Source organism: Candoia aspera, chromosome 10 (genome assembly GCF_035149785.1).
Source record: "Candoia aspera isolate rCanAsp1 chromosome 10, rCanAsp1.hap2, whole genome shotgun sequence".
NCBI lineage: Eukaryota > Metazoa > Chordata > Lepidosauria > Squamata > Boidae > Candoia > Candoia aspera.
This window is the reverse complement of record NC_086162.1, coordinates 23,309,988-23,329,996: the sequence shown is the minus strand read 5'-3', so window position 1 is coordinate 23,329,996 and position 20,009 is coordinate 23,309,988. Positions and strand designations below refer to the sequence as shown.

At 49.5% G+C, this 20,009-nt stretch overlaps 1 protein-coding gene across 1 annotated transcript; it reads right to left on the bottom strand.

Annotated features, from left to right (window-relative positions):
- Window positions 1–482: 482 nt before the first annotated feature.
- On the bottom strand, window positions 483–14,243 carry TMEM91 (transmembrane protein 91). The gene is made up of 4 exons (XM_063312030.1): window positions 14,076–14,243; window positions 3,528–4,006; window positions 1,325–1,468; window positions 483–829 (listed from the first exon to the last, which is right to left on the bottom strand). The coding sequence occupies exons 2-4, from the start codon at window positions 3,939–3,941 to the stop codon at window positions 671–673; spliced, it is 717 nt and encodes a 238-aa protein (XP_063168100.1). The 5' UTR covers window positions 3,942–4,006; window positions 14,076–14,243; the 3' UTR covers window positions 483–670.
- Between the last annotated feature and the right edge of the window lie 5,766 nt (window positions 14,244–20,009).

The following is a 20,009-nucleotide window of genomic DNA, read 5'->3' as shown; positions in this document are numbered from 1 at the left end:
GAGGACCACACTCTTTTCAAGCTGCTTTTGCCTTGTGGGTGTCACTTCGCACAGAAGAGGACTCGGGAGCTGGTGTGAACAGGGGGCCCAGGGCCTTGACCCTTTATTGAGAAGCCAGGGAGTCAGGCCATCACGGGCATGGCGGATTGAGTGGCTCTGTAGAAAAGGAGGCATGACCAAGGGGCACAGATAATTGTGGGCTTTGTAAGGGGGTAGGGGCAAGCAAACCAGCCATATCTGGATAGATGCCCTCCTCCAAGCCAATGGTCGCCTTGCTTGCTCAACATCCCATGAGTTCTGCTTGGCTGGACAGTCCCTTCTCTCTGCTCCAAGGGGAGAGGCAGCAAAAATGGGCTGGTTGGTGCCCCCTCCCTTGCCTTCCCAACTAGAGAGGACCCAGGTGGTTGACTCCAGCTCGGGGCTGTGATTTTCCAAGTTTTGTGATACTCCCAGTCTGTTTCCCAGCTTCTTGCAAGTGAACTTGCCACTGTTTCCTCTTTGGTCCAAGAAATGGTTGGTTTGAACTGAACACTTTCCTTCTTATCAAAACCAGGGTATGGGAACATGTCTTAATGTTGTAATGTCTGCATTCTGCCTTCCCCCTCCCTTTCCTACTCCATGGTGAGGCAAGGAATGGGGCGAAGACTGGCTCTTGACGGGAGGGAAAGTCTTAGGTGGGGGCCTTGTTGGAGAGATAGGTGATGAGGGCCACCACCGCGCCCATGTAGGTGCAGATGCCAAGAACGATGGACAAGACAGCCAGGGCAAAAGTTTGACGGGAGGCTGTCCATGCTCTGGGATAATCTCCCATGGTGGATGCTTTATTGGTCTGCAAGGAGAAGGAAGGGGAGGAAAAGAAGAATGCCAAGTTAATATCTTTGAAAAGACAGAAGTTCAGATCTCCATTTTGCATCTTTCACCATGTTTCTGCTGGGCATTGGTGGAGATGAGTGGCCTCCAAGTTTTATTTATGTATTTATTTCTTTTCTATCCCACCTTTATTATTTTTACAAATAACTCAAGGCAGGGAACATATCAAATACTCCTTCCTCCTCCTCTTTTCCCCACAACAACAACCCTGTGAGGTGGGCTGGACTGAGAGAGAGGGACTGGCCCAAAGTCGCCCAGCCGGCTTTCATGCCCAAGGCAGGACTGGAACTCTCCATCCTGGTTTCTAGCCCATTGCCTTAACCGCTAGACCAAACTGGCTCTCCAAGTTTAGCTTTGATTAGAAGGACCAGTTTCCCCATTTGGCCCCAGTGTGGCCATTCTTCCCACCCTCCATCTGCCCCAAAGCTCCTCCCTCCCAGTCCTTGACACTCACCTTTTGTGACAGGTAGAACGCAGCAATGCCTAGCGGCCAAAAGCAGCATAGCATCGAGAAAACAGCCAGGCCCAGATAATCTTGAGGCTGCAGCATGGAGAAACTGTTTTCGCTCTCTGTGTCGCTGTCACTTGAGGAGTCGTTCTGGAGATGGGTGGGGAGAACATGGATTTTAAACGGTGACATACGCACAATGTCATCATGCAAGTACTGCATGCATCACGCAACTACATCAGGGTTTCTCAACCAGAGTTCCGTGGCACCCTAGAGTTCTGCAAGAGGTCCCCAGGGATTTATTTATTTATTTATTATTCTGCCTTTATTATTTTTATAAATAAAGCGGCGAACATGCCTAATACTCCTTCCTCCTCCTATTTTCCCCACCACAATAACCCTGTGAGGTGGGTTGGGCTGAGAGAGAGGGACTGGCCCAAGGTCACCCAGCCGGCTTTCATGCCCAAGGCAGGACTAGAACTCTCAGTCTCCTGGTTTCTAGCCCAGCATCTTAACCACTAGACCAAACTGGGTTCCCTGGGAGATTGCTATTTATTTAAAAAATGATTTCAGATCCGGGCAACTCCACATGAAAGAGGCAGGCTTCATTCTTTATTTTTAGTTTACGAACACTGTTCATGCATATAGACAGGTCTACCCATGAAACGAATATAATAATTTTGTAACTTTGAGCCTGCATGTGCAGGGGTTCCTTGAGGCCTGAAAAATATTTCAAGGGTTCCTCCAGGGTCAAAAGGTTGAGAAAGGCTGGACTACATCATAGTAGCTCTTGTATGATGACGTCATTACCCATGTGTCATCATTTTGGCATCACCCTGGTTTGCAGCAGATGCTGCTCAACGACACAGCTTGTGCATTGCTCATTTTAAAGAACAGCTTGATTTCCAATGGTAATTTCTCAGCATTAGTTTAAGCATGCTCCAGGAAAACTCTTTCAAAAGATGGCATGCCAATGTACACAGGAGAATAAATCCAAGATAGCACCTCCAGCATCCGAAGGCAGTAGGTCGCTCCTTCCTGCAGCAACTGACTTGGATAGGTCTGAGCGGCTTACATCTTCCTGTGAAATTTCTTAGGGCAGGCATGGCTAATTTAGAAACACCGCTGCGATACTATTGTCTCTCCCTTCCTCCTTCTCTTGCCTACCCCTCTTCTCTTCTAGGAGAGAATTTCATTCCCCACCTTCCAAGCGGCTTCCCTTTTGCCAAAAGAACTGCAAAGAGCAAAAACCACTTAGTTAAAACTGTACCCCTCAGAATGGGTATCTCTCGAGAGAACCCAGATAATACAAAGAGCAAAGCCGTTCTTGGCTGCCCCAATATTTTTTCACGAAAGCCACTCTGTTTAATGAAAAGTAGGTCAGTCTCGCCAAATATGGCCGAGATAACAAAGCGGGAGCGGACTGAATGAATTACTTTTCATCAGAGCGACTCTGCATTAAAAAATTAGGTCCCGCTGGGATTCAGACATTTGCACAGGAAGAGTTTTGCTTGGAAAGCCTGTCGTGGCAGTTCTCTCTGCTGATGGAAACTGCAGCCAGAGACTGGGAAAGGGGTCTGGTCAACCACTGGCACCCTTGACTTTGACCCTGGCCTGCTTCCCCAAACATCGAGCCATTTGTCACAATTATCGTGCGGTTCCAGAATGGGGTGTACCTCTTTTTGCAAAAGGTTAAGAAAGGGGGTGCAAGATGATGGAGGACTCGGGGATTGCTGGAGTGGAATGTCCCTGTGATTTCCCTTGCCCCTTTGTAAGAGGAGAGCCGTGTTAGTTTACGGTGGCTAAACAAACAAACAAACAAACAAACAAACAAACAATAAAAAAATTTTAAAAAATCAAAAAAAATCCAGAAGTCTGGGAGTACCGTTTCTGGAGAACCCAAATGCTTCTGCCTTGGAATAGAATTTGTTAGTTCGAAAAGGTACTCCCAGGTTTGTATTTTTTTGCCAGTCCCCTTGCATGCCGCGTGGACGTCCTTGTTTCTCCATCAATGCTTGTCATTGAAGCTAATGGCCCAGTCATTGAGAGCACGTGGGTGAAATTTGGATTCGCTGAGCTGTGCTGAGTAACCACTGTGGAGCTGTTTGGTGACTTCAAATACCCAGCGGAACTTTGGGCCCCCTACAAAGGGCCAACTGCCCTCTCTGCTGTCCTGTAAAAGGCCCCACCGACCCAGTCCCGCTCCTACCTCAACCTCTGGCAGCTCCATGTCCCCCACCTCGTAGCAGACCGTGTGAATATCCGTCTCCAGGGCGATCTTGCGCAGCAGCTCGCCAGCCGCTTTGCCTTCCCCGAAGGCCGTTTCGATGTAATCTTTCTTGTTCCAGCCTTGGGAGTGGCTGGGTTTCCACAGCTCTGGGTACAGCTTTGGCTCTGGGACGTTTGAGGACTGGACCGTCCTCGACAAGCTGCAGGGATCCAGGAGCTGGTTGGGAAGAAGAGCGGTGCCAGCAGGAAGCCAGGAGAGGTTCGATGGCATGTGGTGGGACAGCAATCCTGAGTGGTCCTGGGGACCTGGCCAGCTTAGCATCCCACCAGGGAGGAGGGTTTTGCCAGGCGGGTTTCCCAACAGCGGATGTTGAAGTTCGTGGATATTCTCCATAGTGTCTTCCAGGAAAGATCCTTGGTGCTTTTCTGTTGCTTGAGCTGTCCTTTCCCTTCAGTTACCTGGAGGAGCAATTTAAAACAGACACCCATTGCAAAGCGCCTAGTCCATCCTTTCCCAAGCTGCTGCCCTCTGGAAGCACCGGGACTGCAACTCCCAGAATTCCTAGCCAGTGCAGCCAACAGGAATTCTGAGAGTTGCAGCCAGCAGGGAATTCTGGGCATTATAGCCCCAGTAGACTTTAGACTGGGGAAGGCTAGTTTCTAAGACCCACCCCACCAAAAGAACGTGTGCCAAATGCTTTTGAAACACTTCCAAATGCAAACATATTCTGGCCGTCACACATAGCAATAAATAAATAAATAATACAGAGTCCCTGTTATTTTTCCGATTTTGCTGTTTTAGAGGGAGCCAAGCTTCTGGAAGGTCAAAGGTATCTAATCTCCATAAGAAAGAATTTCTCCGCTCTCTCTCTTCAGCTTTGCAACTGACACACTCACTTTCCCTGAGGCAAAGCCCTGTGGAGGTGGGGAGATGATTCACCTCCCAATAAAGAAGTCTCATGTCTCTATGCCCCCTCCATCTAAGGAGATACCCCTTTGATTTCCCTCCCCCTGCCCAGCTTCTCTATTGCGGGGCCTAGCAGACCCCCTCAGTGGGACCCTCTTCAACCCTCTCAGGACCCCCAGCAGGACCGCTCTCCCGAGAAAGGCCAAGCTGTCCAAGTGGGAAAGTGTGTGTGTGTGGGGGGGGGGGGAACAGTACCCCTGCAACAGAGGAAGCCCCAGAGAATCCTTTTGTCTTTTGCACCCTCGAAATGAACAGGAATTGCTGTGGGGGGGGGGTGCTTTTTCCTCTCCCTGCTCCCCCAGCTGCTTTTCTGCCCTTGTGAGAAAATGCAGCTTTATTGACAAAACAATTAGTGAAGACACCCAAGGTCCCTATTTAAATTAGGAGGGGGCGGGGTGTACCAGCAGGTGAAAGAGAAAAACAGAAAGTCTCTGAAGCAGCTTGGAAAACAATGGCCGCTTTGCAGAAAAGAGGAGGAAATGCCTGGCTATAAATAAACAAACAAACAAACAAACAGATGAATAAATAAAGCCGGTGCAGATCTGCATCACATTTAGATGTGATCCTCTATTGCAAATGTAGGAGGAGTTGCTGGGATGGAAATAGAAACACCACCAAACTGGGGAGAAGGGAGAAGGCTGCTGCCCCGATGCCAGCTAAGAATAGAAGGGTCTCCTGCGTGCACCAGTTTCTCCTTTGAGTCAGACTTGGACTGGATGGGATATCAGCCCTTTGAACAGAAAGACGTGTTGAAAGACCGTCTTCTGCAAAGGAGGACCCAGAGCAACGTGGGCCAGACTTTATTATTTATTTGTTTGTTTGGAGATGTACTTAAATTTATAGGCTGCCCAACTCCAGAGGACTCTGGAGAGACCTAATCATCGGAAGGTGTGGGCTGGATTCATCTGACTGCTCAGCCTGGGTCATCCGACCCGGTCGTCCGAACTCTCTTCTCCAACCTTGATGCAAACTCTCCAGCAGGGAAGTGGAGCGGAACAGCCGCCGGTACCCTTGGCTGGCACGTTGCTCTAATGCAATTGCGGTCCTGAATGCGAATGAGCACAGACGCGGGGGTTGTTTCATTCTGGTCAGGGCCTCCAACAACTCCAAAAGTGAAGCACTGTGAAATGGGCTGCGGCCACATGAGGCTTCCTTGGCAAAAGCATGCATTTCACAAAGACACACTAGCCAAGCTGGGAAAGAGGTTGGCGTTGGCTTTTGGCTTTTGTGGTCTCTCTCTCTCTGGCCCGGTTGGTGCCACCCACTTTACCAGTCAGTGAGGAATCTAGTGGCTCCATTCAGACAGCTACTTAGCAATAAACTTGGTTATTCTGTGTGTATGTCTTTGTGGGGCTTGGCCTGAGATGTAAACTGAAGCTGATATATTAAGAAAGCAGCACCCTGAAGTCCTCTGTGAAATTAAAAAAAAACTTTAATGTAAATTAAACTGAGAAGATACATACTATGTATATTTATTTAAGTCCTTATTTATTAAGCTCCTCAAGATCTCGTTCAAGCCCAGAAAATGGGTTACATGCTGGACTTGACTGGCTGTTGTTTTACTTTGCATATCACCAGCTGCCCTGAATGTGTCTCCCTTTGTGGTTCTAGTTTTTTTTTTTTTTTGAGAAAGTATTAGTGACCTGAAAGCCTCACCTCCAGTTTGAACGGAAAATTGAATTCTGAAAATTGAATTCTGAAAAAGCACAGGTGAGCTGAGACATCGAAGGAGACAAAAACCTTATTTGATCTACACTGGGTTGGTGGCCCATAAGTAGAATTTTCATATAAAATGACTGTGCAACTGTGTGTGTGGAACCAGTTCGAAGCTGGCACCTTCTTGGATTTCGCTTGAAGGGCCTGGCATGAATCTATTCCAGAGGACGGGTTACGTTAGCTTAAAGCTGGATTGCACCAAGGTGTGAAGCAGCCAGAGCGCAGAGAACCCTTTTGAGATGATCAAAGTGAACTTTTCTGTCCAATCCACCAAGGGAGACACTGTTTTTTGTTCTGGCTGTATTTAATCATGTCTGTCTTTTATTTGACTTGCACAGATGATAGTTCAATTACAACTGACAAGTCCTGGTGGGAATTTGCGTCATCCTGTTCGCCTGAAAAGGAGAGGGGGGTAGATAGACAAGCCGACCTGTAGGGCTGTGCTCTCATTTAGCAAGGCGCTGTGGCTTACGTGTGCTTGTGCCCCCCTCCCCCAATATGCATGCATGTTGCCTTTCATCAAGCACCGATTCTATTAAATCTAACTGGCCTTTTAAAAACAGTACTTAAATTGCGGCATGTTTAAAGAGCAGAGTTATAAGCTTAGGTGAGGAGCCCTGGTTTTTGTTTTGCTTTAGCATCATCTTAACCTGTGGTTGAGAGCAAGGTTCTATCCCTTGAGCCTGTGCAGAGTATCTTGATGGCTGACTAACCGCAGACAGCTGTGCATCAAAAGGACAGTTTGGTAGAGCAGCGTTTCTCAACCTGAGCAACTTTAAGATGGGTGGGCTTCAACTCCCAGAATTCCCCAGCCAGCATTCCCAGGGAATTCTGGGAGTTGGAGTCCGCCCATCTTAAAGTTGCTCAGGTTGAGAAACACTACGGTAGACGACTGAAATCACCAAACGTCTTTTGAGAAATAAGGAGAGCAGAGGAAGAGGGGTGCAGCTTGTTTTTAGTTGAGTCTGAATGTTGATCAAGGTGATGCTAAATTATGTAATTTATGTAATCTTGCAAGGGTGTGGCAGCAAAAAGAATTATGTTAAGAAATTGGAAAAGTGATGTTATTTCAGATGTCAGGGAATGGTTGTCAGAAATATGTTTGTTTGTTTTGGAAAAGACAATATTCTCTACTAATCAAAGGATGCAGCAATATGTGTTACTATGGTACAGATTCTGTGGTATCTTACAATAATATCTTATATTGTTCATATTATAGTACTGAATTCATTGGTAAACCAGGGACTACTAATAAGTTATAAAATGAAAGATTTTCCCCCTTTTTTCTTCTTAGTTTGTATTTTTAGTTTGTACTTCTAGTTTTTTTTTAAAAAAAGTTTGTTAAGATAAAAGATTGCCTTGTTAAAAAAAATAATAAAAGATTGTGTCTGTGTCTGTGTGTCTGTGTTAAATAAAACCTGGTGTTTAATATGCATTATTTGACAGTGGTGGGATTTCAAAAGGTTTCAGATTTGCCAGAGTGGGATTGAACCAAGATATTTCTGGGATCCACATGAACATTTTGGATCAAAATTGAAGAGGGAGAAAAAATGAATGCATGTAATCAGATAATGGGGATGAGGATGATGGGGATGATGATTGATAAGAAAGACAAAAAAGTCTGGCCAGTGGACATTGCAATACCCGGAGACAGCAGAATAGAATGGAAAGAACCGGAGAAAATCGCAAAGTATAAAGACCTGCAAATAGAAGTAGAACAACTGTGGCAAAAGAAAGCAAAGATAGTACCAATAGTAATATAATAATATTTGTTTATATTTTAATTCTATCTTGCTGTATTGATAAGGTCAGTTTGACTAATCAATAAATAAAAGTTGTTATTATTATTGTACCAATAGTAATCGGCTCCTTGGGTACAATTCCAAAATATCTGGAGCAGCACTTGAACACCACCTGCATTGACAAAATCACCATCAGTCAGTTGCAAAAGGCAGCTTTACTTGGAACTGCTGACATCCCGTGACGACACTTTTAACTATTAAACCACAACATCTGCCTATCCCAGGTCCTTGGGAAGGACTCGACAGATGGACAAAATGCCTGATCCAATCTAAACATCTGCCTGACTGTGCAAAAAAAAAAAAGTACTATCAGTGGAAGTTCTTGGCAGAGCCAGACCCCAGAATATTGATTTTTATTGGCAATCACTTCCATTCACCCCAGATAAGTAGGTTTTCTATGCCACTAGAAGTGACCCTCCAAAAAGTCTTGAGCCTCATCTCCGAAACCAGCAGCTGATAATGCTCCTGCCGATCCTGGGGGCAAAAAGGAGCTGGATCCAGGAATTTAATGAGACTGAACTGGGCCTCTTGCTAGCAGAAGTACAAACAGTGTGCATTAAGTTATTTCAGGGTGCTTATACTGAGCCGGTAAATGAGGTGGAAAATGCAAAGCTGAATGCCTTTTTGTGGAATTACTGCTATTTATCGATTAGCAGATTTTTCCTTGCTTGCTTTTGTAGGTATTCTGGCTACTGATAGTCTTAAGGAATGAGTTACTTTCCCATCCTTCGCTTCCCCAGACTCCCCTCTGTGCCTTTTAATTATCTCCGGCTCAGCAGTTTTGGCCCCAATTCCTTTGCTTTATGTTCCTCTTAAGGTTTCCTTCATTTATTTCCTTTTTCTTCAATCAAGAGTAGATTGATTCCCTTGCAGCAAGGGACTGCGGGGGCGTGGGATGGGAGGCTGTCTTTTTTAAATACAAAAGGAAAAAAACCCCAGAAACCATTAAATAAATGTGCAAAATGGCACTGGGGAGTGTGAAGCGAGGGACACACGTTTAACCTTTGGAGCTCTGCAAAGGAGCTAAGCAAGAAGAGCCCTCCGCACACAAAATGCACACGGGCATCAAAACATCACAGTCCCTTCTGACCGTTTTCGCTTTGACACACAGAACCCGCAGTGCACCATAAACTTGCCGATACGTCAGCTAACTTTCTGCAACCTGGCACTTCCCAGCTGTCTCGGGACTCCAACACCCAGCATTCCTCCAAGTTCCTCTGCTGCCTGAGAATTCTGGGAGTTTAAACCCAGGGTGGGGAACTAGGGGGTCCTCTAAGGACTGTTGAACTATATATCCCCCATTCTTGGTCTTGCCTGCTTGAGGCTGCTGAAAATGTTAAGCTCAGCGACGGAAGGCAGGCCTCGTGCCTAGCAAACCTGACCATCAGCTGTACCGGCTGGGGCTGCTGGGAGTTGTAGTTCAGCACTATCCGGAGGCGGCAAATTGCTCGCTCCTTCTTTACACCTGTCTTTTCTTCCAGAGGTGACAGCTTGAAGGGCCACCTTGGGCAAACCATTACCCACTGCTTGCTCCAGAAACAGGGACAGATAAATCTTTGCTGCATTTGGATCCTGGATATCACTGGTCCCCCCTCTCCCCCGAAGCTAAAATCCAGCTCAGTTAAAATCCAACCATCTCAGAACATGCTGTGCAGCCTTCCTCTCGTGGGAAGCCTGGAGGGTTTAAAATTACGGCGCAGGGGAGCGAGAATAGAACTTCTAGCCGGCTTGGGTCCTGAGTGGCTGGAGACCCATCATTTAGCCTTGCTTCCGCCAAGGCAAGGCTGCTCAGCAGTAGCAAAGAAAGCAACATCTCTAGTTTTTGAAAATCTTTTCCCCCAACTTGGCCTGAATGCTGGGGGAAGGATCAGTGGAAGAGTCCCCCACATCCCCTTTGAAGCCGGCCATCTTTCAAAATCCTCCATAGACAGAGCTTCACAAATAGAAACAAGCCCAATACATATTGTCCATAGGAATATCACCCAATCATTCCTGTTTCAAGATACTAGTCCTCAAGCTACTTCTCAAGAAAGCGTGCAAACAGGCTTGGGAAGCCAAAACGGATCAGTCAAACAGGCCAAAGCTATCCACCATGCTCCTCTGGATTTTGTTTTAATCCCAGCGCATTGAATAAGCCACCTTTGGTTGGATTGACAAAGCTTGCTAAACTCTAGATTGTAAGCCACGATCGCTGGGGCCAGGCAAATGCAGCAAGCAAAGCTCCTGGGGGTCCAATACAGCCATCATTTACCTTCCAAAGGTCCCCAGTTCCGTCAGTGACATCTCCAGTTTTAAAAGCGAGGATAGCAAAAGAAACAGTCCCTTTCGGCTGGACATCACCAGCAGGTGCTCCTTCACTCAGCGAGACCAAAAGAGGTTTGGGACATGCCTTTCAATTTAGAACTAGATGGACGGGTCCCCATCATCTATTTCTTTATTTATTCGACTGATGTGGCCACCCATCTCACACACATGACTCTGGGTGGCGCGCAACTTCCAAATCAATAAAAATACCTACAACTGCTAAAATAAAACACACAGCTGCCGGAGAATCATAAAAAACCTTCAACAAGCCAGGACGTGGTTGGAAGCGCAGTCCATCTCGCTTGGAGGACGCCAGTGGGCAAAAGTTCGGATGAAATGCTGGTACCATTAGCTTTACAGGTAGTCCTCAACTTACGACCATTTGTTTAATGATGGCCTGAAGTTACGACGGCCTCGGAATGGGTGCTTTACAGCATTGCAAAACATTGCACCCCCCCCCCCGTCAGAGGATTGCATTTTGGGCACTTGGCAACCGGCTCACATTTACAACTGGTTGCAGCATCCCATGCTCACACGATTGCATTTTGTGACTTTTTTGCCATTTTCCGCCATAAAAAATGGTCGTAAAATTGGGTCTGGTCACATGATGACTTGGCTTACGATTGCAACGACTTACAATGGAAATTCGGGTCCCAGCTGTGGTCGTAAGTCGAGGACTACCTGTACAACACTGCACCCCCCAAAGATGGGTATACTTGGTACCCTGGGCATCGTAAGACGGACATTGTGCAATTCCAGCCTTTCTAGAACTTTTGCGGAGCTGAGAAAATACTGTCCAATACGCTAAGCAAAATTCCCAGGAACTGAGTCCCCCCAAACGCCTCTGGGAATATCTGTGGGGGTGAATGGAACATCTGCTTGAGCAAGTTCTGATTCAACAACCTCCCCTACTTTTACCTGGGGCCTCAGAAGTGTGTGTGTGTGTGTGTGTGTGAAGCCCCTGTCAAGCCATGACACCTGGTGGTGGGCTACTGCTAGCTAAGCCATTGGATAAGCACACATTGGATAAGCACATGCTGCATGTTGACTTCTTAGGGTGCCGCAAAGGAGGAAGAAAGGAATTTGTGAGTCATAACAAAGCATTTCCTGGGAGACTCGGCGGAATTGTGACTTTCTGAATCTGTTCATCGCCAGAAATTTCTCTACTCCCCCCCCACCGCAACCGCATCACTGATCGCTCTTACGTAGTTAGCAGATATTTCTCCTGCCTTTTACAGAAGTAAAAATAGGACGAAACATTGGCTCCGTGATAAAAGCCACAGAGTATTTGTTGGATGAAAAAAAGCCTCCCCCCTCCCTCTTTAACACCTGTCTCTGGCCAGAAAGGGGGAGAAAATGAATGGAGCTGTGCGCCCACCAGGCATCAGATGCACAGCTCAGCCTCCGAACGGGGGTGGGTGGGTGCTTGCTGGCTGGCTGGAATATCAAACCCAAGATTGAGATCTGAAAATAACAGGGGGCATTGCTTTGAAAGAAAAGCAGGTTTCCCTTGATCAGGTGTTAGCCCTGGTGACCTTGGTTGTGAATTTGTCTAGAGCTGCTGCGTCTGAACACCCATTCGTCCCATTCAGACAAAGGTATGTTCTCCCATGGTGAAAGGGGTTGTGTGAGAATGGATGTCTGACACCCCGTTTGTTCAGTTTTGAGGTCAGGCATGAAGCTAGCCAGCTGTAATTCGCTCAGGAAAACATGAATAAGCAGATCATAAGCTTAGTGCAGTGTTTTTCATCCTTGGCAACTTTAAGAGGTGTGGACTTCAACTCCCAGAATTCCCCAGCCAGCAAGGGAGTTCTGGGAGTTGAAGTCCACACCTCTTAAAGTTGCCAAGGTTGAGCAACATTGGCTTAGCATAACATGTAAACTCAGATTTACATCAATAGGTCTAGAAATATGGCCTCTTAGTTGTGTCTCAATTCTGACTAGTAATTGCAATATGGAAGCAACTAACAAGTGGTATAAAACTAAATTAGGTTCTTTTTAGATACCATTCAAGGTGTCCCAAAAATGCAGGTTTGAGACATGTTCTGTTTAGGCTTGCCCCCCACCCCCCTGGCACCCTTTGTGAATAGTGCAAAAGAGAAAAATACAGCAAGCGTCTAAACTTTAGAAATAAAAACAGTCCTAAAATGGTGCAGCCCTCTTTCCGATCACTCTGGCGATCAAAGCAACATCCAGCGAGATTCATTAGGGCCCACAGCTCTTCTGAGGAACATGGGAGTTGCAGGGGCAGAGCAGGGAAGGATAAAATCACAGAGTTGGAAGGAACCTTAGTGGTCATCTAGTCCAACCCCTGCTCAGGACCGACTAGACCCCCTCTGATAAAGAGCCATCCAGCCTCTGAAGGCCTCCAGTGAAGAAGACCTCACCATATCATGTGGCAGCCTGTTCCACTGGCTGACAGCTCATCAGGAAGGCTAGCTTAGAAGACCTCGAAGACCTGGGCATCGCCTGGGTTGTGTGAAATGGGGCTGGCTGTAATGGGCATCCCGAAACACCTTTCTCAGGCGGAGAAAATGCCCAGTCACAGAAATGGGCTTTTGGTCATTTTTGGAATGAACCCGGGGGGCTCACTGGGTCCAGCCTGGGCGAGAGACAAGGGCGCAGCTCCCTGCTGCTCATCAGCTCTCCAGGACTCCCAAGCCGCTCATCCTCAGGAAGGGTAGCCCAGCCGACCCTTGCTTCTGTTCCCCAAGGATCGCCCACAACGGGGTAGGGGGGACTGATGTCCTCATTGCATCCCTAGCTTGGTCTGGGGGCATCGGAGAGCCTTCTCGCCCCACCCCTCGCGGTCCCACGTGGCTCCTTCCCCGGGAGAGGCGTTTCCGGGCACTGGGGAGGACCAGGGCTGCTCAGAAAGACCCCCCTCCCCATCCCGCGGGGCCCCCATCTGCTCGGAGCGCGCCCTGCCTCCCGGGACAGCCAAGACGCGGCTGGGCGGCTCTTGGCTTCACCGCCAGCCCAGCGCCCGCGGGCTTCGGGCCGGGCTACTTGGGGGCTCTGGGGGCGAGACACAAGGATGCCACGGCGCGGGGGTGGGGGCGAACCGGGCAAGGGGCTTTTTCCGAGCAGAGGCAGCGCAGCCGGAAGACCCGCAAGGCTCACCGCTGTCACCGTCCTGCACGCGTGGAGGCTGGGTCCGCGCACCGTTGCTAACCCGGGTTAGCGGCACACCGTCGCTGCTTTCGCCCAAGCTCCCGAGCCAGGCTCCGGCTCGGCTCGGCTCGGCTCGGCTCGGCCCGCCTCCTCAGCCAACGGCGGGGCTTCCTCAACCCGCAGCCCCACAAACACGCAACTCCCGATGTAGCCCAGCGGCGACTTTCCCTCGAGGGACACGGTTACGGAGAAAGTGGGGGGGACCTCCGGGTCAAGGTGGGGGTCCCGGGGGACGTGTGAACGGATAGGGGGAATAAAGCACGAGAGAGACCGCCTGCCTCTGCCTCCTCGGGGGCGCCAGGCGGATCCCCTCGTCCGCCGCCCGGGGTTTCGTCTCGCTGCCGCCGCCGCCGCCGCCGCCGGGGACCCCGATCGTGTGAAGTCGCGCCGGCCGCTCTCTGGCCGGAGTTGGAGCCCAGGCAGACCCGGCGCGTGGTATATCAACTCCCGGAATGCCCAGCCAGCTTGCTGTGGACCCTGGGCGTTGTAGTCCGACGCCCGGGGAGGGGGGCGGCTGGGGGCTTAACCCGGGCTGGGATCGGCGGAGCCTACGGGGACCACTCACCGCTCACTGCCGGCATCCCGGAGCGGGCAGGCAGCTCTTGGCGGCGGCCGTCGCCCGGATCGCCCGCCTCGGGGAAGCGGGGCCCATCTTCCTCCGCCCGGCTCTCGGCGCGGAGGGGCTCGGCAGCTGCGCGGGCGCGGGGACCCCGCCAGTCCTGACCACCGCCTGCTGCTGGCCAGGAAGGAGGGCGCCGCGGCGGGAGGAGCCCGGCGGGCGGCGGCGGCGGGGTCTCCCCGCCCCCCCTGCCCCCCCCTCTCCGCGCCCAGGCCAGCGGTCAGGGGTCGCCCTCCCCGGCCAGGGCCCGCGCCTTCTCTCGGCAACCGGGCGCCCGCGGCCGAGATGCGCGCGGGGAGGGCAGTCGGGTGGAGCCTCCCCCTCCCCAGATCGGGGGCGGGGAGGGGGGAGAGAAGGCTTGCTCGGCTCTGAGCCAGGAAGGTAGGCAGAAAAACGAGCTCGCTTTTCCCCAGCCTTTCTTTGCTGCCCCTCCCTTTTGCTTTCTCGAGGGTTTTTTTTTTTTTGCGGGGGGGAGTCTGTTTGGCGGCTGATAAACAACCCCCAACCGAGGAAGGAAGAGAGAGAGAGAAAGAGAGAGAGGGGAGAGGCGGTCCCCCCTCTAACTAGACCTCGCTGCCCTTCCAGGACTCCGGGGGAAGCCGGAGTGGGTCCCCCCCAGCGGGCTGGGACCGAGCAGCAGCGATGCACCCCAGTGAGAAACCCCGAGGCTCAAGCAAGCAGACGGGTGAATGGTGAACCAGGCCCATTTGGCCCGGCACGGAAGCCCTCGCCCTTCCCTTGCTGGTTGCACCCCCGTCCTGGGTGGCTCCGGTTCAAACGGGGACCGATTCACCCGTTTGCTTCGATCCGTTTTGTCTGGAAAGGTCGGGGAAAAACGCGGGGCGTGGGGGGCAAACGCCTCGCAGCCCTGGCGTCGCGTTGCGATGGGAACTGCGGAAGAAAACTGGCTTGGCTGGCCTAGATCTCAGACCAGGCTTTAAGCGGGGGACAGGAGGCCACTGGGAAATCCAGGCTGGAAAGAAAAAAAAATCCCGGAAGAAGGGAGTGGCCAACCTCTATACTGTTGTCCAGAAATGCCCGTCTAGCGGAGCCCGGGTGGAGGTGACTTTCCTCGGTTTATAACCCAACATTGTGCCCGGTAACAGCCCATCCTCTCCCAGGGGCATAGCTCAGCCCACAGAAAACCAGGGTTGGTAGGGGAGGAAAGTCAGCCCCTGGGCTCGGGAGTTTGGCTTTTCACTCCATTCCCCCCCACCCTCCCTTCTTCCATTTGTCCTGACTTATTAATCCTCCATGCTGACCTACTTTTTTGCCCGCACAGCTCAGGGTGACTCAAACCTCTCCCGCTTGGCTTCAGCAGTGAGGAGAGAGGCTGGTGCTTCCAAAAGCCTTTTTTTTTTTCCTTTTCTAAGCCAGCTGCCCCAATTCGGGCATCTCTTTCGGAGCCCTGGACGGTTGGAAAGGGAAGGGGACCCTCCTGTGGGGCATACCTGCAGCAAGGTCCTTGTGTGCCCATCCAAGGGTGGGGGGGTGGGGTCCGAGTTGCTTTGATGTCATGGAAGGTTCGCCACTGCAGCTGAGCAGGACACCCCGTTAGCCACTGACCCAAGTCAGTTTGAAGTCCTAGTGGCTGCATTCACACAATATACGGAATTAATTTGTTTTTCATGGCTGAGCTTGTTGTGCAAGGCCAAGTTGCAGAGCGGATGGTGTGGATCCAGAAAGGGGGTTAACAGAGCAACCAGGTTCGGTGAGTCAGGTAAAACACAGTGGTGGTTAGGCTGGGCTGTATTCTGCAGAAGTGGGCTACCTCCTCAGGACTTTCCTTAAGTCCCCCTTGGCTGGGACAACCTTTTTCCAGCAACTTAATCAAACATCTGGGGCAGAACTGAAGCTGTTTTTCCCATGACCTCATCCTTCGGTTCTTCACTGTGGGGTCCTGATGCCTCCCCAATGCTACTCTCTCTTTCTTCCTCCCCCCAGCACCTGTGGACCCCACCCCCGAACCCTCAGCCCATCTTGCCTGCTACCCAGGATGGAATTAATTTCTCCCCACCAGCCTCCTTTGCTGCATGCATGATCCTTTCCAGCCAGAAAACTCTCTTCAGCCACCCAATTCCTCCTTCCAAATCTTTCCGGACATTTTGGAGCACCAGAACAGCAGTGGGGTTTCTGATGGAGTCCCTGGGAAGGCCAGGAAAAGACAAATCCAGAGCAGTGCATTCTCTGGTTTGCTGGTCCAATATGTTTTGAAGCTTGAAAAGGTTGCCACATTATCTGGGCTGATTTTAGAGAACCCAATTCAATATGAGCAATCTTACATCTGGGTTCACACAGTAAGTTTCTATAAAATACAGTCCTGAAACCATGCTCTGTTAGATGAAGACTTACATTGTGGGACAGGGTGTTGGGAGTAATGGCCCTGCTGGCAGGGGATTCTGGAGTTGTTATTCCAACACATACAGAGGGCACCAGGTTGAAGAAGGCTCTCTAATCATACACTGATTTTATTTCAGTAGAGGTTTTATTCAGAATGAGCTTACATAGTTAACTCTATTTCAAGATTTTAAAGCTTGGCCTCAGGAGATCCAGTTCCTCTTATCTTGGCTGTGCAATATTTTAAAGTTGATGTGGGTGAAGTGAACAGGGGGAGAAAAAAAAATAAAAATAAAATTAAAGCTCCAAAGCAAGGCGTTTGTAAAATACTTCTTTCTTGACAATATGCTACTTACGCACACACGTTCCTCAGAAGCTCATTTGCAGCTTGCTGTATAAAAATGACGTGTCTCATGTTATGTTTTTGTTCTGGCTTCTGTAGTGCAATATGTTCTCGGTAACCATTCAGAATGTTTTCTCCTGGATGTTCTGTCTTTTGGATTTGTTGAAACTTGACTGAAATAATGAATGCAAAACCTCCTGGGCCCTCATCATTCAGCTTTGCAGTAGGGTTTTCACCCCAAATGTTGATGTCCTCAATTTTGTATGAATTGGGTGTCACTTTTGCAAACGAAAAAAGAAGAAAAAAATGGGCTGGAAAAGGAGATGTGTGATGAAGGCTGTTATCTTGGGCGCTCGGTTGAGCTGCCTTGTCAGAGGCTGGCTCGGCTAAGCCAGGCTTTAGCTCAGAGTGTGGGTGTTAATGCACCTTCCCTTCTCCCTTCTGTGCTTCTGCTGTGGATGCTTAACTGCAAGGTGGGCTGGGCTGATAAGGCATCTTGAATTCTCTTCGGGGTGGCAGGAGGGCAAATCAGGATTCAGCCCAGATGCAACTTGCCGGCTGCATCGGTTTGATGGGGGGTAGCTCCTGTTTGAGCTGGACCAGGAGAGGAGTCATTTGACATCCAGCCTATCAAGAGACAGGGATTTTCACTCGTTATTGGAAAGCAACTGGGATGTGTGCGCTCTGAGAATATTCCATTTTCTGTCTGCTTTGAAGAACTGATGCTGAATCACTTCACTTTTTGTTCCTTCTCTGAAAAAGGGAGGGAGGGAGGGAGGGAGGGAGGGAGGGAAGGAAGGAAGGAAGGAAGGAAGGAAGGAAGGAAGGAAGGAAGGAAGGAAGGAAGGAAGGAAGGAAGGAAGGAAGGAAGGACAGTTGGTCCACCTTGGTTTAGAGGCAAAGAATAAGAGTGGGACCTTGGATTCATAGTCTAGCCCTCCAAAACTGTAGATTATACAGTAGATAGGTAGAAGATGGCAAAATAAGATGAACCAAATACTGCTTCTAACATCCATTTAGTGTCCAGATGTGCTTTACAATCACAGATAGGAAAATCTGCACAGAAGCTGGAAGTAAAACCATTTCTGTTCCACTGCAGGGAACTGAAGCCCAGAGTCAACAACTGAGGATTGAGTTAACCCAGGGCAATAGAATGAAGCAACTGCATAGCTGCACCTTTCCAGACTGGAGGTAAAGAGATGGCAGCTTTTCCATTCTTCTTTACTAAAATCCAATGAAATTAAGATCCCTACAACTGAAAAAGGTGATAGCAAGTGACAGCTTCTAGTCAAACTTGCCTTTAGAGATTTGGATCTGGATAGGATGTGGATGGGAGACCACTAGGAAGTCCCAGGGGTCCATAGGGTGTGATCAAAAAAGTCAAGATGTCAGCCACGACTGTGCAATCAAAGATCTGCCTGCTTTTTATGTGCATCACACGTGCGATGGTTGGAATTTCAATTGCACTACTGTGACTGCCACCTTGACTTTTTTGACCACTCTCTCCAGACACCAGTGGCTGCAGTCTAGACTGGGAATTCAAACCTACATCCCAGGAAAAGCCACTTCCAAGAAACCAATATGGCTGCGTTCTCATAGTCCAGTGTTTCTCAACCTTGGCCACTTGAAGATGTGTGGACTTCAACTCCCAGAATTCCCCAGCCAGTCCACAGATCTTCAAACGGCCCAGGTTGAGAAACACTGGTATAGGGATTCCATGTCACCCTAATCAGTCCTAACTTTTTGTCTTTGCTTTTCTTCAGATGTGATCAGAAGGACAGCCCAATTGCTGTCCTTTTTCATTTCCATCAACTTGAGTATCAAGTTGCTTGGTGGTGAGAACAGGCTGGGGATCGGCGGGGGGGGGGGGGGCGGTCCTTAGCTGCAGCTGCAGGAGATCTGTGGCCACTCCATTCAGGCAGATCCAGTTTATCTGTCAGAATGCATGCACAGCTCTCAGAAAGAGAGAGCGGTATAGGTGTTGGATTACCTCATGCCCCCACCTGTGAGGTTTTGCATGCCTTCCAGCCCTCCCTTCTTGGAGGGGGAGGGAAGTTTCTGTACTTTTGCACAGCGTCTCTCTTATGCAGTGTTTTCTTCCTCGTGGTCAGTGTAAAGGATCCAGTTCAGCTGCTCTGGAGGGACTGTTCTGTCTCTTGCAATCTGCAGCCCTCCCTGGTTTTCCATCTTTCTGGTCAATCTCCGAGGAAGCTTTCAGGAGCAAGCTCAAAGCTTGTTCAGATGTGGACCTGTGGGTGCTGAAGGTGCTCCACCAAACAAAAGAAGAATGTATTACCAGCCCTTTGAGGTAGGCCAGGTCAGGAAACAGACACCACAAGCAGTATATGGACTCTGTTTTCTAGATCTAGGCTATAATATCAGAATCTTGACAGCCTGGCAGCATTTTCCCTTCCCTCCCTCTTATACCAAACAGAATCAAGGCTGGGCAATCTTGACCTTCTTTCTCACGTTCTCCTGTTTTCCTGGGCTAAGCTCATGTTCTACTAACGGCCATCCCCACACTCCTCTACTCATGCCGTGCCCAAGGCAATTCATGTATTCAGAAATTTGAAACAGGCTGGCAGGACTTTCTGTCCCAGCGCCTTGGGGAAGCGCCAGATCTTCAAAGCCTTTTGAGAGGTGGGTAAGCCTGGGGCCATCTGGATCCCTGGGAAGGGAGAATGCTCTTCCACAGGGCACCCTTCCTGGGTCTCAGGAGAAGACCCTGTTTAATCGGTGGGACCTGGCGCGTGCCCCTCCTGTCAGATCCTATTGAAAGAACAGTCCTAATTGGCGACAGGCATGAAAATGGCCTGCCCTGTTTTCATTCCTCCACATTTCTAGCTCCCAAGAATCTCTCCATGTTCAAGTCTGAACAGTGAAGAGGACGGTGGCAGGTAATTTGCTCATTAATAACAAATGTAATGGGCAAATTAAACTTAATGGGCAAATCAAACTTAATGGGCAAATTAAAAGGTAGCGTTTCAGACATCTCGCTAGTTCCTTTTTCTTTCTGCTTCACCTTCAGCCCGTTTCGTTGGTGTGTGGATAAAGCTGTTCAGGCACACTGGATTCAGGATTCTGAAGATCCCTTTCGTCTTTAATGCACATTTGACACCTCCCCACCAAACAGCTGTTGCTAGCTCATTGCTGGACCGTTATATGCTGTCTTTACCAAAAGGAACAAGCATTGTCGCGGT

Excerpts from the sequence above, each read along its gene's own strand:
- TMEM91 (XM_063312030.1), bottom strand. The coding sequence starts at position 3,941 with ATGGAGAATATCCACGAACTTCAACATCCGCTGTTGGGAAACCCGCCT. Across the intron at positions 1,469-3,527 it reads TGGAGCTGCCAGAGGTTGAG|AACGACTCCTCAAGTGACAG; the intron begins GTAGGAGCGGGA and ends ACCCATCTCCAG. Across the intron at positions 830-1,324 it reads CGTTCTACCTGTCACAAAAG|ACCAATAAAGCATCCACCAT; the intron begins GTGAGTGTCAAG and ends TTCTCCTTGCAG.